The sequence below is a fragment of the Hemitrygon akajei genome, chromosome 9 (assembly GCF_048418815.1).
Source record: "Hemitrygon akajei chromosome 9, sHemAka1.3, whole genome shotgun sequence".
NCBI classification, from domain to species: Eukaryota; Metazoa; Chordata; class Chondrichthyes; order Myliobatiformes; family Dasyatidae; genus Hemitrygon; species Hemitrygon akajei.
In genome coordinates, this window is record NC_133132.1 from 121054587 (window position 1) to 121071354 (window position 16768).

The window sequence follows — 16768 nt, forward strand, 5'->3', positions numbered from 1 at the left end:
TGGAAAAAGCCTGTTTGCATTCACCCGATCTGTACCCATCATAATTTTATATACCTCTATCAAGTCTCCCCCCATTCTTCTACTCTCCAGGGAATAAGGTCCAAATCTATTCAACCTTTCTCTGTAACTCACTTTCTCAAGTCCCGGCAACATCCTTGTAAACCTTCTATGCACTCTTTCAACCTTATTAAAATCCTTCCTGTAATTTGGTGACCAAAACTGCACACAATACTCCAAATTTGGCCTCACCAATGCCTTATACAACCTCACCATAACATTCCAACTCTTATACTCAATACTTTGATTTATAAAGGCCAATGTACCAAAATCTCTCTTTACTACCCTATCTACCTGTGACACCACTTCTAGGGAATTTTGTATCTGTATTCCTAGATCTCTTTGTTCTACTGCACTCCTCAGTGTCCTACCATTTACCTTGTATGTTCTACCTTGGTTTTTTCTTCCAAAGTGCAATACCTCACACTTGTCTGTATTAAACTCCATCTGCCATTTTTCAGCCCATTTTCCCAGCTTGTCCAGATCCCTCTTCAAGCTTTGAAAACCTTCCTCATTGTCCACTACACCTCCAATCTTTGTATCATCAGCAAATCTGCTGATCCAATTTACCACATTATCATCCAGATCATTGGTATAGATGACAAATAACAATGGACCCAGCACTGATCCTTGTGGCACACCACTAGTCACAGGCCTCCACTCAGAGAAGCAATCCTCCACCACCACTCTCTGACTTCTGCCACTGAGCCAATGTCTAATCCAATTTACTACCTCACCATGTATCTGAACACGGTGCAACTGAAACTGAATCTTCCTAACTAACCTCCCATGCGGGGCCTTGTCAAAGGCCTCACTGAAGTCCGTGTAGACCACATCCACTGCCTTCCCTTCATCCACTTCCCTTGTAACCTCCTCGAAAAACTCTCAATAGATTTGTTAAATATGACCTAACATGCACAAAGCCGTGTTGACTCTCCCTAATAAGTCCATGTCTATTTAAATACTTGTAGATCCTATCTCTTAGTACTCCTTCCAATAATTTACCTACTACCGACATCAAACTTACCGGCCTATAGATAGATAGATAGATAGATACTTTATTCATCCCCATGGGGAAATTCAACTTTTTTCCAATGTCCCATACACTTGTTGTAGCAAAACTAATTACATACAATACTTAACTCAGTAAAAAATATGATATGCATCTAAATCACTATCTCAAAAAGCATTAATAACAGCTTTTAAAAAAGTTCTTAAGTCCTGGCGGTAGAATTGTAAAGCCTAATGGCATTGGGGAGTAATGACCTCTTCATCCTGTCTGAGGAGCATTGCATCGATAGTAACCTGTCGCTGAAACTGCTTCTCTGTCTCCAGATGGTGCTATGTAGAGGATGTTCAGAGTTTTCCATAATTGATCGTAGCCTACTCAGCGCCCTTCGCTCAGCTACCGATGTTAAACTCTCCAGTACTTTGCCCACGACAAAGCCCGCCTTCCTTACCAGCTTATTAAGACGTGAGGCGTCCCTCTTCTTAATGCTTCCTCCCCAACACGCCACCACAAAGAAGAGGGCGCTCTCCACAACTGACCTATAGAACATCTTCAGCATCTCACTACAGACATTGAATGACGCCAACCTTCTAAGGAAGTACAGTCGACTCTGTGCCTTCCTGCACAAGGCATCTGTGTTGGCAGTCCAGTCTAGCTTCTCGTCTAACTGTACTCCCAGATACTTGTAGGTCTTAACCTGCTCCACACATTCTCCATTAATGATCACTGGCTCCATATGAGGCCTAGATCTCCTAAAGTCCACCACCATCTCCTTGGTCTTGGTGATATTGAGACGCAGGTAGTTTGAGTTGCACCATCTCACAAAGTCCTGTATCAGTTTCCTATACTCCTCCTCCTGTCCATTCCTGACACACCCCACTATGGCCGTGTCATCAGCGAAGTTCTGCACATGGCAGGACTCCGAGTTATATTGGAAGTCTGATGTGTACAGGGTGAACAGGACCGGAGAGAGTACGGTTCCCTGCGGCGCTCCTGACCACCGTGTCAGACCTACAGTCTCCCAACCGCACATACTGAGGTCTATCTGTCAAGTAGTCCACTATCCAATCCACCATGTGAGAGTCTACTCCCATCTCCGTTAGTTTGTGCCTTAAGATCTTGGGCTGGATGGTGTTAAAGGCACTAGAGAAGTCAAGGAATGTAATCCTCACAGCACAACTGACCCCATCTAGGTGAGAGAGTGATTTGTGCAGCAAATACGTGATAGCATCCTCCACTCCCACCTTCTCCTTATACGCAAACTGAAGAGGATCCTGGGCGTGCCTGGTTTGTGGCCTCAGATTCTGTATTATCAGCCGCTCCATGGTCTTCATCACGTGCGACGTCAAGGCAACAGGTCTGAAGTCATTCAACTCCTTTGGTTGTGGTTTCTTCGGTACCGGGACAATACAAGATGTTTTCCACTGTCTGGGTACTCTTCTCTGCTCCAGGCTCATGTTGCAGATGCGCTGTAGTGGTTCTCCCAGCTCAGTCGCACAGGCCCTCAGTAATCGTGGGGAAACTCCATCCGGTCCAGCCGCCTTGCTGGTACAGATCTTCCTCAGTTGACCTTCCACCTGTGCAGCCGTAATCCTGGGCGTGGGCAAGGTCTCCTGTGAGTGACTATTTTCCTGTGAGGGAAGTAAGCCTGGTGTGGATTTCTGCGGTAATTTCCCGGATTACTTTTAGAGCCTTTTTTAAACAACGGAACAACATGAGCTATCCTCCAATCCTCTGGCACCTCAACCATAGATACCGACATTTTAAATATATCTGCCAGGGCCCCTGCAATTTCAACAATAGTCTCCTTCAAGGTCCGAGGGAATACCCTGTCAGGTCCTGGGGATTTATCTACTCTGATTTGCATCAAGATAGCAAGCACCTCCTCCTCTTCGATCTATATAGGTTCCATGACCTCACTACCTATTTGCCTTATTTCTATTGACTCCATGTCAGTTTCCTTAATAATACAGATGCAAAAAACCCATTTAAGATCTCCCCCATTTCTTTTGATTCCATACACAGCCAACCACTCTGATCTTCAAAAGGACCAATTTTATCCCTTACTATCCTTTTGCTCTTAATATACCTGTAGAAGCTCCTTGGATTATCTTTCACCTTGACTGCCAAAGCTACCTCATGTCTTCTTTTAGCTCTTCTGATTTCTTTCTTAAGTTTTTTTTTTGCACTTTTTATACTCCTCAAGGGCCTTATTTGCTCCCTGTTTCCTATACTTGTCGTACATCTCTCTCTTCTTCTTTTTCCAGAGTTCCAATATCCCTAGAGAACCAAGGTTCCTTATTCTTACTCACTTTGCCTTTAATCCTGACAGGAACATACAAACTCTGTACTCTCAAAATTTCTCCTTTGAAGGCCTCCCACTTACCAACAACAACCTTGCCAGAGAACAACCTATCCCAATCCACGCTTTTTAGATCCTTTCTCATTTCTTCAAATTTGGCTTTTTTAACAGTTTAGAACCTCAGCCTGAGGACCAGATCTATCTTTATCCATGATCAAATTGAAACTAATTTTGTTATGATCACTGGAACCAAAGTGTTCCCTTACACACACTTCCATCACCTGTTCTAACTCGATTCCTAATAGGAAATCAAATATTGCATCCTCTCTAGTTGGTACCTCTATATATTGATTTAGGAAACTTTCCTGAACACATTTTACAAACTCTAACCTGTCTAGACATTTAACAGTATGGGAGGCCCAATCAATACGTGGAAAATTAAAATCCACTACTATCACAACTTTGTTTCCTGAAGTTGTTTACTATCTCTCTGCAGATTTGCTCCTCCAATTCTCGCTATTGGGTGGTCTATAATACAACCCCATTAATGTGGTCATACCTTTCCTGTTTTTCAGCTCCACCCATATGGCCTCGGTAGACAAGCCCTCTAAGTCTATCCTGCCTGAGCACTGCTATAACATTTTCCCTGACTAGCAATGCCACCCTACCACCACACCCTTCAACCCTATGCCTCTATCACGTCTGAAACATCGGAACCCTGGAACATTAAGCTGCCAGTCCTGCCCCTCCTGTAGCAAATTTCACTAATGGCTACAACGTCACAATTCCACATGTCAATCCACGCCCTCAGCTCGTCAGCCTTCCCCACAATACTCCTTGCATTGAAATAGACACACCTCAGAAGATTATTACCACTACACACAACCCTTCTATTTGTGACTTTGCATGAAACTTTAACATCATTTATTTTCACCCCAGCTCCACTATCTGCTCTGGCACTCTGGTTCCCATCCCCCTGCAAATCTAGTTTAAATCCTCCCCCCAATCACACTAACAAACTTCACTGCAAGGATATTGGTCACCCTGTAGTTCAGGTGTAACCCATCTCTCTTGTACAGGTCCCACCTGCCCCAGAAGAGATCCCAATGATCCTGAAATCTGAAACCCTGCCCCCACACCAGTTCCTCAGCCACATTTTCATCTTCCAGAGCATCCTACTCTTACCCTCACTGGCACGTGGCACAGATAGCAATCCTGAGATTACCGCCCTCGAGGTCCCGTTTTTTAACTTCCTACCAAGTTCTCTGTACTCACTCTTCAGGCCCTCCTCACTCTTTCTTCCTACGTCATTTCTGGATCATTGGGACCTCTTTTGGGGCAGGTGTGACCTGTACAAAAAGGATGGGTTGCACTTGAATCTGAGGGGGGTCCAATATCCTGGCAGGGAGGTTTGCTAAGGCTATTGGGGAAAATTTAAAGTAGAATTGCTGAGGGGTGGCAACCAAACTAAAGAGATGGAGGAAGGGGCGGTTGGCTCGCGAATAGAGAAAGCTTGGAGATAGAGCAAGAGGAAGGATAGGTAGGTGATAGAGAAGGGATACGCTCAGACTGATGGTCTGAGATGTGTCTATTTTAATGCAAACATCATGAACAAAGCAGATGAGATGAGAGTGTGGATCAGTACTTGAATCTATGATATTAAGGCCATTGCAGAGGCTCAGGGGCAGGAATGGCTACTTACAGTGCCAGGCTTTAGATGTTTCAGAAAGGATGGGAGGGAGGCAGAAGAGGTGGGAGCGAGGCACTGATGATCAGAGATAGTGTCATGGCTGTAGAAAAGGAGGAATTCATGGAGGAATTGTCTACTGAGTCTCTGTGAGTTGAAGTTAGAAAAAGGAAGGGGTCAATAACTACTGGGTCATCAAAGAGAAGATAAGATGACTGATCCTGGAAAGGTGTCACGGTGGGAGATTTTAATTTCTCAAATATTGATTGGTCTCTCCCTACAGCAAGGGGTTTAGATGGGGTGGAGTTTATTAAGTGTGTTCAGGAAAGTTTCCTGACACAATATGTAGATAATCCCACAAGATGAGAGGCTGTACTGATCTGGTATCTCAGTGGGAGAGCATATTGGAGATAGTGATCACAATTCTATCTCCTTTAGAGGGATAGGAACAGACAGGTTAGGAAACTGTTTAATTGGAGTAAGGGGAAATATGAGGCTATCAGGCAGGAACTTGGAAGCACAAATTGGGAACAGATGTACTCAGGGAAATGTACGGCAGAAATGTGGCAAATATTTAGGGGATATTTGCATGGCGTTCTGCATAGCTACATTCCAATGAGACAGGGAAAGGATGGTAGGGTACAGGAACCATGGTGTAAAAAGGCTGTTGAAAATCTAGTCAAGAAGAAAATAAAGGAGATTTATGCCGGTTAGAAGAATGGGCTGAACGTTGGCAGATGGAGTTTAATGCTGAGAAGTGTGAGGTTCTACATTTTGACAGGAATAATCCAAATAGAACATACAGGGTAAATGGTAGGGCATTGAGGAATGCAGTGGAACAGAGAGATCTAGGAATAACAGTGCATAGTTCCCTGAAGGTGGAGTCTCACGTAGATAGGGTGGTGAAGAAGGTTTTTGGAACGCTGGCCTTTATAAATCAGAGCATTGAGTACAGAAGTTGGGATGTGATGTTAAAATTGTACAAGGCATTGGTAAGGCCAAATTTGGAATATTGTGTACAGTTCTGGTCACCGAATTATAGGAAAGATATCAATAAATTAGAGAGAGTGCAGAGATGATTTACTAGGATGTTACCTGGGTTTCAGCACTTAAGTTACAGAGAAAGGTTGAACAAGTTAGGTCTCTATTCATTGGAGCGTAGAAGGTTGAGGGGGGATTTGATCGAGGTATTTAAAATTTTGAGAGGGATAGATAGAGTTGACGTGAATAGGCTGGTTCCATTGAGAGTAGGGGAGATTCAAACGAGAGGACATGATTTGAGAGTTAGGGGGCAAAAGTTTAAGGGAAACACGAGGGGGTATTTCTTTACTCAGAGAGTGATAGCTGTGTGGAGTGAGCTTCCTGTAGAAGTAGTAGTGGCCAGTTCACTTGTGTCATTTAAGGTAAAATTGGATAGGTATATGGACAGGAAAGGAGTGGAGGGTTATGGGCTGAGTGCGGGTAGGTGGGACTAGGTGAGATTAAGAGTTCGGCACGGACTAGGAGGGCCAGAATGGCCTGTTTCCGTGCTGTGATTGTTATATGGTTATATGGTTAAAAGCTTACAAAAGGTTCAAAAACTAGGTAATGATAGAGATCTAGAGGATTATAAGGCTAGCAGGAAGGAGCTTAAGAATGAAATTAGGAGAGCCAGAAGGGGCCATGAGAAGGCCTTGGCGAGCAGGATTAAGGAAAACCCCAAGGCATTCTACGTGAAGAGCAAGAGGATAAGACAAAAGAGAATAGGACCAATCAAGTGTGACAGTGGAAAAGTGTGTATGGAACCAGAGGTACTTAATGAATAATTTGCTTCAGTATTCACTATGGAAGAGGATCTTGGTGATTGTAGGCATGACTTACAGTGGATTGAAAAGCTTGAGCATATAGACATTAAGAAAGAGGATGTGCTGGAGCTTTTGGAAAGCATCAAGTTGGATAAGTCTCCCCGGACCAGACAGTATGTACCAAAGGCTACTATGGGAGGCGAGAGGTTCTGAACAATTAGAAGGTTGCGGATGTTGTTCCCTTATTCAAGAAAGGGAGTAGAGATCGCCTAGGAAATTATAGACCAGTGAGTCCTACTTCAGTGGTTGATATGTTGATGGAAAAGATCCTAAGAGGCAGGATTTACGAACATTTGGAGAGGCATAATATGATTAGGAATAGTCAGCATGGCTTTGTCAAAGGCAGGTCTTGCCTTACAAGCCTGAATGAATTTTTTTGAGGATGTGTCTAAACACGTGGATGAAGGTAGAGCAGCAGATGTAGTGTACATGGATTTCAGTGAGGCATTTGATAAAGTACCCCATGCAAGGCTTATTGAGAAAGTAAGGAAGCATGGGATCCAAAATCGGCTTGACAAAGGCGGCAAAGAGTGGTTGTAGACAGGTCATATTCTGCATGGATGTCAGTGACCAGTGGGGTGCCTCAGGGATCTATTCTGGGACCCCTTCTCTTCTTGATATTTATAAATGGCTTGGATGAGGAAGTGGAGGGATGGGTTAGTAAATTTGCTGATGACACAGAAGTTGGGTATGTTGTGGATAGTGTGGAGGGCAGTTAGAGGTTACAGCGAGACATTGATAGGATGCAATACTGGGCTAAGAAGTGGCAGATGGAGTTCAACCCAGATAAATGTGAAGTGGTTCATTTTGGTAGGTAAAATATAATGGCAGAATATAGTATTAATGGTAAGACTCTTGGCAGTGTGGAGGATCAAAGGGATCTTGGGGTCCGAGTCAATACGACACTCAAAACTGCTGCACAGGTTGACTCTGTGGTTCAGAAGGCATACAGTACATTGGCCTTCATCAACCATGGGATTGAATTTAAAAGCTGAGAGGTAATGTTACAGGTATACAAGACCATGGTCAGACCCCAATTGGAGTACTGTGCTCAGTTCTGGTTGCCTTACTATAGGAAGTATGTGAAAACTATAGAAAGGGTGCAGAGGAGATTTACAAGGACGTTGCCTGGATTGGGGAGCATGCCTTATGAGAACAGGTTGAGTGAACTTGGTCTTTTCTCCTTGGAGCGATGGAAGATGAGAGGTGACCTGATAGAGGTGTATAAGATAATGAGAGGCATTAATCGTGTGGATAGTCAGAGGCTTTTTCCTTGGGCTGAAATGGCTATCATGAGAGGTCACAGTTTTAAAGTGCTTGGAAGTAGGTACAGAGGAGATATCAGGGCTAAGTTGTTTTTTTTAAATGCAGAGAATGGTGAGTGCATGGAATGGGCTGCTGGCAATGGTGCTAGAGGCGGATATGATAGGGTCTTTTAAGAGACTCCTGGATAAGTACATGGAGCTTAGAAAAATAGGAGGGCTATGGGTAACCCTAGGTAATTTCTGAACTAAGTACATGTTTGGCACAATATTGTGGGCTGAAGGGCCTGTATTATGTTTCTAGGGCTTCAACAAGGGAACTGGATAGGTACCTGAAAAATTATCTGCTGCTCTTAGAATAGGATTAACAGGAGACAGAACAATTTAGATTAGCTGAATAGTCTCTTCCAGTAATCTGAACATTTGCACATGAAAACTCATAATACGATGAACACTACGGTTCAAAACTTTGACAGTATACGAAGTTTCCCAAAAGCCTAAAGTTGAGTACAGGTTTCCCCCACAATCCGAAGGTAGAGCGTTCCTATGAAACCGTTTGTAATCCGAAATGTCGTAAAGCGAAGAAGCAATTATCATTAATTCATACAGGAAAAATTTCTGAACGTTCCAAGACCCCAAAAAATAACCTACCAAATCAAAGCAAATAACACATAAAACCTAAAATAACACTAACATATAGTAAAAGCAGGAATGATATGATAAGTATACACCCTATATAAAGTAGAAATATTGTAGGTACAGTGTAGTTTCACTTATTAAACTCGGGAAGGCAGCCAGCCAAAATCAATTTGGAGGAAAAAATAGGCACATACATGTATATGTGCGCATATCAGATTTAGATTCAGTTTATTGTCATTTAGAAACCAGAAATGCAATGCAGTTAAAAATGAGACAACGTAACTCCAGAATGATATCACAAAAGCATATGACAAAACAGACTACACTAGAAAATCCACATAACTTTGGCAATCCTCAATCCAGAGTCTGGAGAGGCTGCTGCGTATTAATATCGCGCTACCACCTTAGCGCATTCCCTGGAAAGGAGCTCCAAATCCACCAGACAAACAAGACCAAAAACTAAAGCTACAAGACCTGCACAAAACCACATAGTTACAACAGTGCAAACAATAGCATAATTGATTAAAAAAAGACTATGGGCACAGTAAAAATAGTCCAAAGATGTTAGAGGACTATAAGTTCAAAAGAAATCACCACACAGTTTCCACAAGACTCCAGGGTCCCGACAGACTCGCCATCCCATGCCGGCAGCAGAAGAGAATACCCCTGCTATGGACTTCCACGGCGCCGCCTGACTCAGCCTCGCAGACGCAGCACACAATGAAAGCTCCGTCAAACCCAGCTTTGCAGACGCAGCACACACCAAAAGCGACCTGACCGCAGCGGACTCCGAGTCCGTCGAACCTCCGAGCCGACGAACATCCCCTCTGGCACAGCTTCTCCAAGCACCATCCTCTGCCAAGCGTATTAAGACGGCCCCGTCAACGGCCATTGGCAACGCAACCCCGAGGACTGGGGGCCTGTTCTTCCCAGCAGAGTCCCGGACCTCACAGCAGCAGCAGCAACGAAGAAGGTCTTCCTGGAGATTTCCCGATGTTCCTCCATGCTCCCATGTCCGTTTTCAGTCGATTATGATTGTGCACAGCACCCCACTTCACAAATAACAGATAATCAGCTCCGGAGTGGCCGCTGCAAGCTGCGTCGCGCCGCCATCTTGGAATTTCAAACGTACATACATGCGCAAACAACTGCCCGCACAAGGCTTCATGGTCATTGTAGTCTTTCTCGGGGTAAACACACGTATAAAGTAGGCGTCTTTTTCATAAAAGTGAAAATCCTCTTTGGTTAGTGAAAACGGGTACTAATGTAAGTCTTTCGTAACAGTGAGTTGTCGTAAAGTGAAAGTTCGAAAAGCGGGGGCTACCTGTATTCAATTCGGCCATGGCATTATTAAAATGGTAATGGGTTGAGCAGAATAGTCTTAATTTTCAAAAGGACAATTAAAAACATTTCTATGTACTATAAACCAAAACTTACATCAATTTGAAGACATTCATGTTTTACAACTGAATTTAAGATCATGTAGATATTTGGCAAAACACTGATAACAACACAAATTTCATTAACTATTAAATTACAACTGCCACTGCACTTAAACTTGGACTATGGTTCCTCAGATACTGAGAAAATCAAACAGATAGAACATAAAAAACTGCAACCAAGGTATTTCTGGCCGCAAGATATGCATAAAATGAATTTCTGCATTAGTGTATTACCATGTCATTCAATACCTACCGTATTATGATTCCACATTTTTACAATCCTCGAATCTGCTGAAATGACCAAATCCAGCTGATCCTGGAATTCAACTGACTTAATTGGCAGCCCATAGCGATGGTCCTTGATGATCAGTGGACGATTTGAGCGAAGATCATACAACAAAACCTTTTGTTGAAAAATTAATAAAGTGGATTTTGATTAATATGTCATGAAAATCAAATGCATGATATCATTCTCTAAAATGCAAATGAAGCTCATATCTATGAAACACATTCGATTACAGGCAAAGAGTGGAAATAAAAGGAGCCTACTCTGGTTAGCTGCCAGTGACTAGTGGAGTTCCACAGGGGTCTGTGCTGAGAACAATACTTTAAAGTTATATGTCAATGACTTGGATGACAGAATTGATGGCTGTGCGTCAAGTTCGAGGATGATACAAAGATAGGCAGAGGCGCAGTTAGTTTTATAGGAAGTAGAGAGGCTACAGAAGGACTAAGATTAGGAAAATAAACAAAGTAGCAGCAGATGGAATAGTGTTGAGAAGTGTATGGACATGCACTTTGGTAGAAGAAATAAAAGGGTAAATTATTTTCTAAAAGGAGAGAAAAATACAAAAATCTAAGGTGAAAAGGGACTTAGGAGTTCCTGTGCAGGATTCCTTAAAGGTTAATTTGCAGGTTGAGCCGATGGAGAGGACTAGAATATAAAAGCAAGGATATAATGTTGAGGCTTTTTAAAGCACCAGTGAGGCCTCACTTGGAGTACTATGAGCAGTTTTGGGCTCCTTATTTAAGGAAGGATGTGTTGACATTGGAGAGGGTTCAAAGGAAGTACATGAAAACCATTCTGGGATTAAAAGGCTTATGTTTGACTGTTTTAGGCCTCTACTCAGTGGAATTCAGAAGAACAAGGGGTGACCTAACTGAGTGTTAAAAGGCCTCGACAGAGTAATATGGATAGCATACTTCCTATGGATGGGGAGCCTAAGACCAGAAGACAGCCTCAGAATAGAGGAGTGTCCTTATAGAACAGAGATGGGTAATTTCTTTACTCAGACAGTGGTGAATCTGGAATTTGCTGCCACAGGTGGCTGCGGAGGCCAAGTCATTGGGTATGTTTAGATTCTTGGATTTTCAGGGCATGAAGGAAATGGCATTGTAGACATGATGGCCCAAATGTTCTAATTCTGTTCCTGTATCTTATGGTAAATGGTAAGCAGCCACAAACTACTCAGAATGGAATATCATGATAGTGTTACCAGAAGTTAAGAAAACTCATTCTTTTAATTGATATTTATATATAAATGTAATATATATATAAATTGATATTTATATATATATATATTTATATATATATGTATTTTATATATATATAAAATACAAACACACACACACATATACATAGGATATATCACACAGGAAAAGGACATTCAGTTTAACCAATTAGACAGGGCTCGAGAGTTATAAGCTAGCTGGGAAGAAGTTCAAGAGACTTAGGAGCACTAGACGGTGACATGTGAAGGCTTTGACAAGTAGGATTAAGGAAAACCGCAAGGCATTCTAAGTGTACATGAAGAGCAGGAGGATGACTAGACTGAGAGTAGGTTCTTTATGAATACCTTGTTTTAGTGCTCACCAGGGAGGAACTTTTAACAAATATGAAAACAGTGTAAAACAAAAAAAAATTGTAGGAGCACACCAAGCTTAAGAAAGGGGCACTGTTCTGAAAAACATTAGTTACTGGGGCCGAAATGGATATAACACATTACTATGGAAGCAAGGGAAGAGAGTGCTGAGGTGTTGACTATGATCTTAGCATCCTTCCTGGTCACAGCAGTAGTACCAGAGGTCCTGGATGATGGCAATTGTTGTTCCTTTAAGAAAAGTAATGGAGATAATCCTGGAAATTACAGAGCAGTGAGTCTTATAGTGGTGGGCAAACTACTTGAGGATCATGATTTTTGATTTCTCAAGTGCCTTCAATACCACACAGCCCTCACTGCTGGGGGAAAAGCCTAGATGTCTCTGTGTCAACACAAGCAGGTTTGTCAGCAAAGTTGTTAAATCTTGTCATTGGCAAAACATCTTTCAAATGGGTGGCCACATAGTAAACTGTAATTATAATATGCGATGATTGACTCCAAATGTCCTTCCATAACTCTGCGCCCCACAACCCCGGGGCAACCACAAAGTACGTCCATTAGATGGAATTGGTATACATATGGGCTTCTTCAGTTTCATGTATAATGACAGTATGCACAGCTTCAAGCTCTGCATATTGAATTGACCTATCAGAGAAACTTAGGAAGATCAAGGTGGCTAAAGAGGAATATAGAAGAGAGCTGGAGAACAAGCTTGGTCAGGGCAACACACGGGAGGTGTGGATGGGCACGAAGAACATCACTGGCTTCAATCATCCTAGCTGTAGAGCCTCAGGATACAACTGTGAATGGGCTAATGAGTTAAACCAATTCTTCAATAGGTTAGATAATTGCCCCCCTGTTCTCATCCGCCTCAGTGCACCAGTCCAGGGGCTGAGGCACCCAATGCTCCCTCAGCACCAACAGCTTCTCTCCTCTCTGCTCCTTCAGCATGTGGATGAGAAAAACAGGCTACCACATCCCCCTCCTTGTCCTGCACCTACCACCCACACCTCCACATACCAACGGTTATCATCCCTATCTTCACCTCCCTCTGCCCCACCTTCACCAACTCCCCAGTCATCATGGATTCCCCTTCACTACTGAGCAGGTGAGAAAAGCTCTGGGGAGACTCAGACATGGCAAAGTATTGGGACCGGACGGTGTGAACCTCCAGGCCCAGAAGGAGTGTGCTGAGCAGCTGTGTCAAGTTCTCCAGCGCATTTTCAATCTGAGTCACAGCCTTGAAAGGTTCCCGACTGTATGGAAAACATCATTTGTGGTCCCAGTACCCTAGAATGGCCAACTTAAAGTCTTAAATGACTACTGTCCAGTGGTCCTGATCTCTCACATCAAGAAGACCCTAGCGAGGCTGGTTCTTGCCCACCTCCGACCCCTGGTTGGAGCAATCAGTGATCCCCTGCAGTTTGCCTACCAGGAGCACATTGGAGTCATGATGCTGTTATCTACCTGCTGAACAGAACCTACTCCCATTTGGATAAGCAGGCAGCACTGTGAGGATCATGATTTTTGATTTCTCAAGTGCCTTCAATACCACACAGCCCTCACTGCTGGGGGAAAAGCTCCATTTAATGCAGGCTGGCACTTCCATTGTGTCCTGGATAACGGACAACCTGACCAGCAGACCATAGTTTGTGCTGCATCAGAGCTGTGTGTCAGATGTGGCTATAAGTAACTCTGGGGGCTCACAGGGGACTATAATGGCTCCTTTCCTGTTTTCCCTGTATACCTCGGACTTTAGATACAACACTGAATCATGTCACCTGCAGAAATTCTCTAACGACTCTGCAATAGTTGGATGTATAAAGAGAGACAGAAGGATGAATACTGGGCCTTGGTGAAAGACTGTCGAATGGTGCAAGCTGAATCATCTGCAGCTCAACTTTAGTAAGACAAAGGAGGTGGTGGTAGACATTAGGAAGACTAAGTCTGCTCTGCTTCCTGTTATTATTGATTATGAGGATGTGGATGTGCTGAGACCTGTAAGTACCTGTGGGTGCACCTGGATGACAGGCTTGAGTGGAGCACCAACACAGAGACTGTGTACAAGAAGGGCCAGAGTCACCTCTACTGATTCTGATTCTGATTCTTAGAAAAGGGACTTAAGAGAACTTGTAGAAGTGTAGTTTTATTAGGGATAGACAGTATAACTTTGTGAGGGGTAGGTCATGCCCTGTAAGCCTGATTGAGCTTTTGGTGACAAAATAAATTGATGTCAAGTTGAATCTGGAAAAATGTTAAGTGATACACTTTGGAAGATCAAATTTGAAGGCAAAGTGCAACATTAATGTCAGGATTCTTAGTATTATGGAGGAATAGAGGGCTCACAGGCCCAATCCCACAGACTCCTCAAAGTTGCTATGCAAGCTGATAAGGTGGTAAAGAAAACATACGGTATGCTGTCCCTCATTATGCATGGGATTGAGTTCAGGAACTGCAAGCTAATGTTGCAACTCTATGAGAATGCAGAAGCTTTAGAGAAGGTGCAAAGATTTACCAGGGTGTTGCCTGGATTAGAGAACATGTCTTATGAGGAAAGGTTGAGCGAGCTAGGGCTTTTTCATTGAAGCAAAGGAGGATGAGATTGATAACGGTGTATAAGATTATGAGGGGCACAGATAGAGTGGACAGTAAATGCCTTTTTCCAGGGTGGCATAGGCCAATAACAGTGAACATCTTTTTAAGGTGAGTGGAGAAAAGTTTAGGGGAAATATCAGAGGTAGATTTGTGTTTTAATTAGAGTGTGGTAGTTGCCTTGAATGCAATGTCAGGGGTGTTTGTAGAGGCTGATACAATCGGATATTTAAGAGAGTCTTTGACAGGCACATGATGTAAGAAAATGATGGGTTATAGGTTGTGTAGAAGGAAGGATGAGATCAATTGTGGAGTTGGCTAATATAGTTTAGCACAACATCATACGCCAAAGAGACCATACTGTAGAATTCATGACAGCATTTATGTTCCACTTGAGGCTCCTTCAAATCAACATTACTCTCTATTTCCATGTTTGATTGCCCAGTCCCCCTTTAATACATTTGTACAATGCATCTCTCTGAGATGCATGGGCTGTCCAGCGAGGGTGGCGCCTCTGGAGAAGGGGCTTATCGTGTCCATTCCAGGGCAGCTGACACTCTTTTTGGTCCCCATTGGACACTCATCTGTCACCTGCTGTGTTGAGAATGGCCATACCCTGGTGGGATAGGGACATGCCTGTCCCAGCATGCAAAGTCAGCTCCAGCGGACTGGGAAAATGAGATCAATACTGAGATCTAACGGCCAGGAAGGTGGTATTACACACTCCATGGAGAGTGAAAGGCATGACAAGTCATGATCATCCACTGCAAAAAGGAACACCCCAGTTTGTGACGCTCGTTGATACACTGGACCCAGAATTCTGAGGTCGAGTGGGTGAAACTGCCTCAATGCAACCACTCTTCCAGTTTAAAAACTCTCCTGCACAGGTTTCCTGTCATCGTTGGACACAATGGCATTCCACTACAATGCATCTCAATCAATCTAGGCAAAAGAGTTCCACATCACAACACTTTGATTAGAATTTATTTTTCACGATTTCCTTTAGTAACCATCTCATATTACTGGCTGCAAACATTGTCTGTATCCATTCAATCAAAATCTTTCACTAATTTAAAGATATCTTTTGGGAAAACGTCATTGTTATTGATTTCTCTGATCAGCCAATTCTCAATTGATTTTTCAAGATATTAACATCCTTGGAAAGGCTTTTGCCAATATTCCCTGCAGAAGATGATGGTGATTTACCATCTTGAGCCACAATAAGTTTCACTGTCTGGTAAAACTACTCCCAAATGCTGTTGGGTAGTGAAGTTAATGACTTAGATTGAGCAAAGGAAGTAACAAATTTTATGCTTAGAAAGTATGTAACCTGGAGGGAAACTTGCAATGGTTGTGCTCCCACAGTCCTTTTTCTGAGGTAGACATCACAGATTTGGCAGATGCCACTGGAGCAACCTAAAGTGAGTAACTACTGTGCATTATGGAGATGATGCATACTGCAATAGTGAGTCAGTGATGGAAAGTGTGTAGTTCAGTTGCTGGATGCTTTGCTTTGTTCTGGTGGGTACTGCATTTCTTAAAGCTTGCTGCAAATGCACTCATCAAAGCAAGTGGAGAGTACTCAATCTTGCTTCAATCAATGATGTCAGAAAATGCCAACTGTCTGCAAAATTCCTCGTCCTTGAGCTGGTCTTGTAGCACTAGTAAATATGTTCAGAGTGATACTGGTCAATTGCAATTGTAAATTCTCATGGTCAGATTCATAGAGGCATCATCATCACTATCTACCATGTCACAGCTGGGTGATCATGGTCTCTATGAACATGATTGATCTTGGCAAATTTTTCTACAGAAGTTGTTTGCAATTGCCTTCTGAGCAGTGTCTTTACAAGACAGGTGACCCCAGCCATTACAAATACTCTTCAGAGATTGTCTACCTGGCGTCATAGAGACATATAGTATAAAAACAGGCTCTTTGGACCACAAAGCTCCAAGGCAACCTTCAAGCACCCAAATACACTAAGCTTATTTTACTCTCTTCATTCATCCTCTTCTAGCTCAGTTTTCATCCTCAAAACTATACCAGCTACCGT

At 43.0% G+C, this 16768-nt stretch overlaps 1 protein-coding gene across 3 annotated transcripts in view; it reads right to left on the reverse strand.

Annotated features, from left to right (window-relative positions):
- Positions 1-16768, reverse strand: part of nol10 (nucleolar protein 10) — a 113503-nt gene that overhangs the window by 33665 nt on the left and 63070 nt on the right. For all 3 annotated transcript variants that reach the window (XM_073056913.1, XM_073056914.1, XM_073056915.1), the window contains one exon: positions 10496-10645. In XM_073056913.1, the coding sequence (XP_072913014.1) occupies positions 10496-10645 (150 nt within the window). The remainder of the gene's footprint in view (positions 1-10495; positions 10646-16768) is intronic.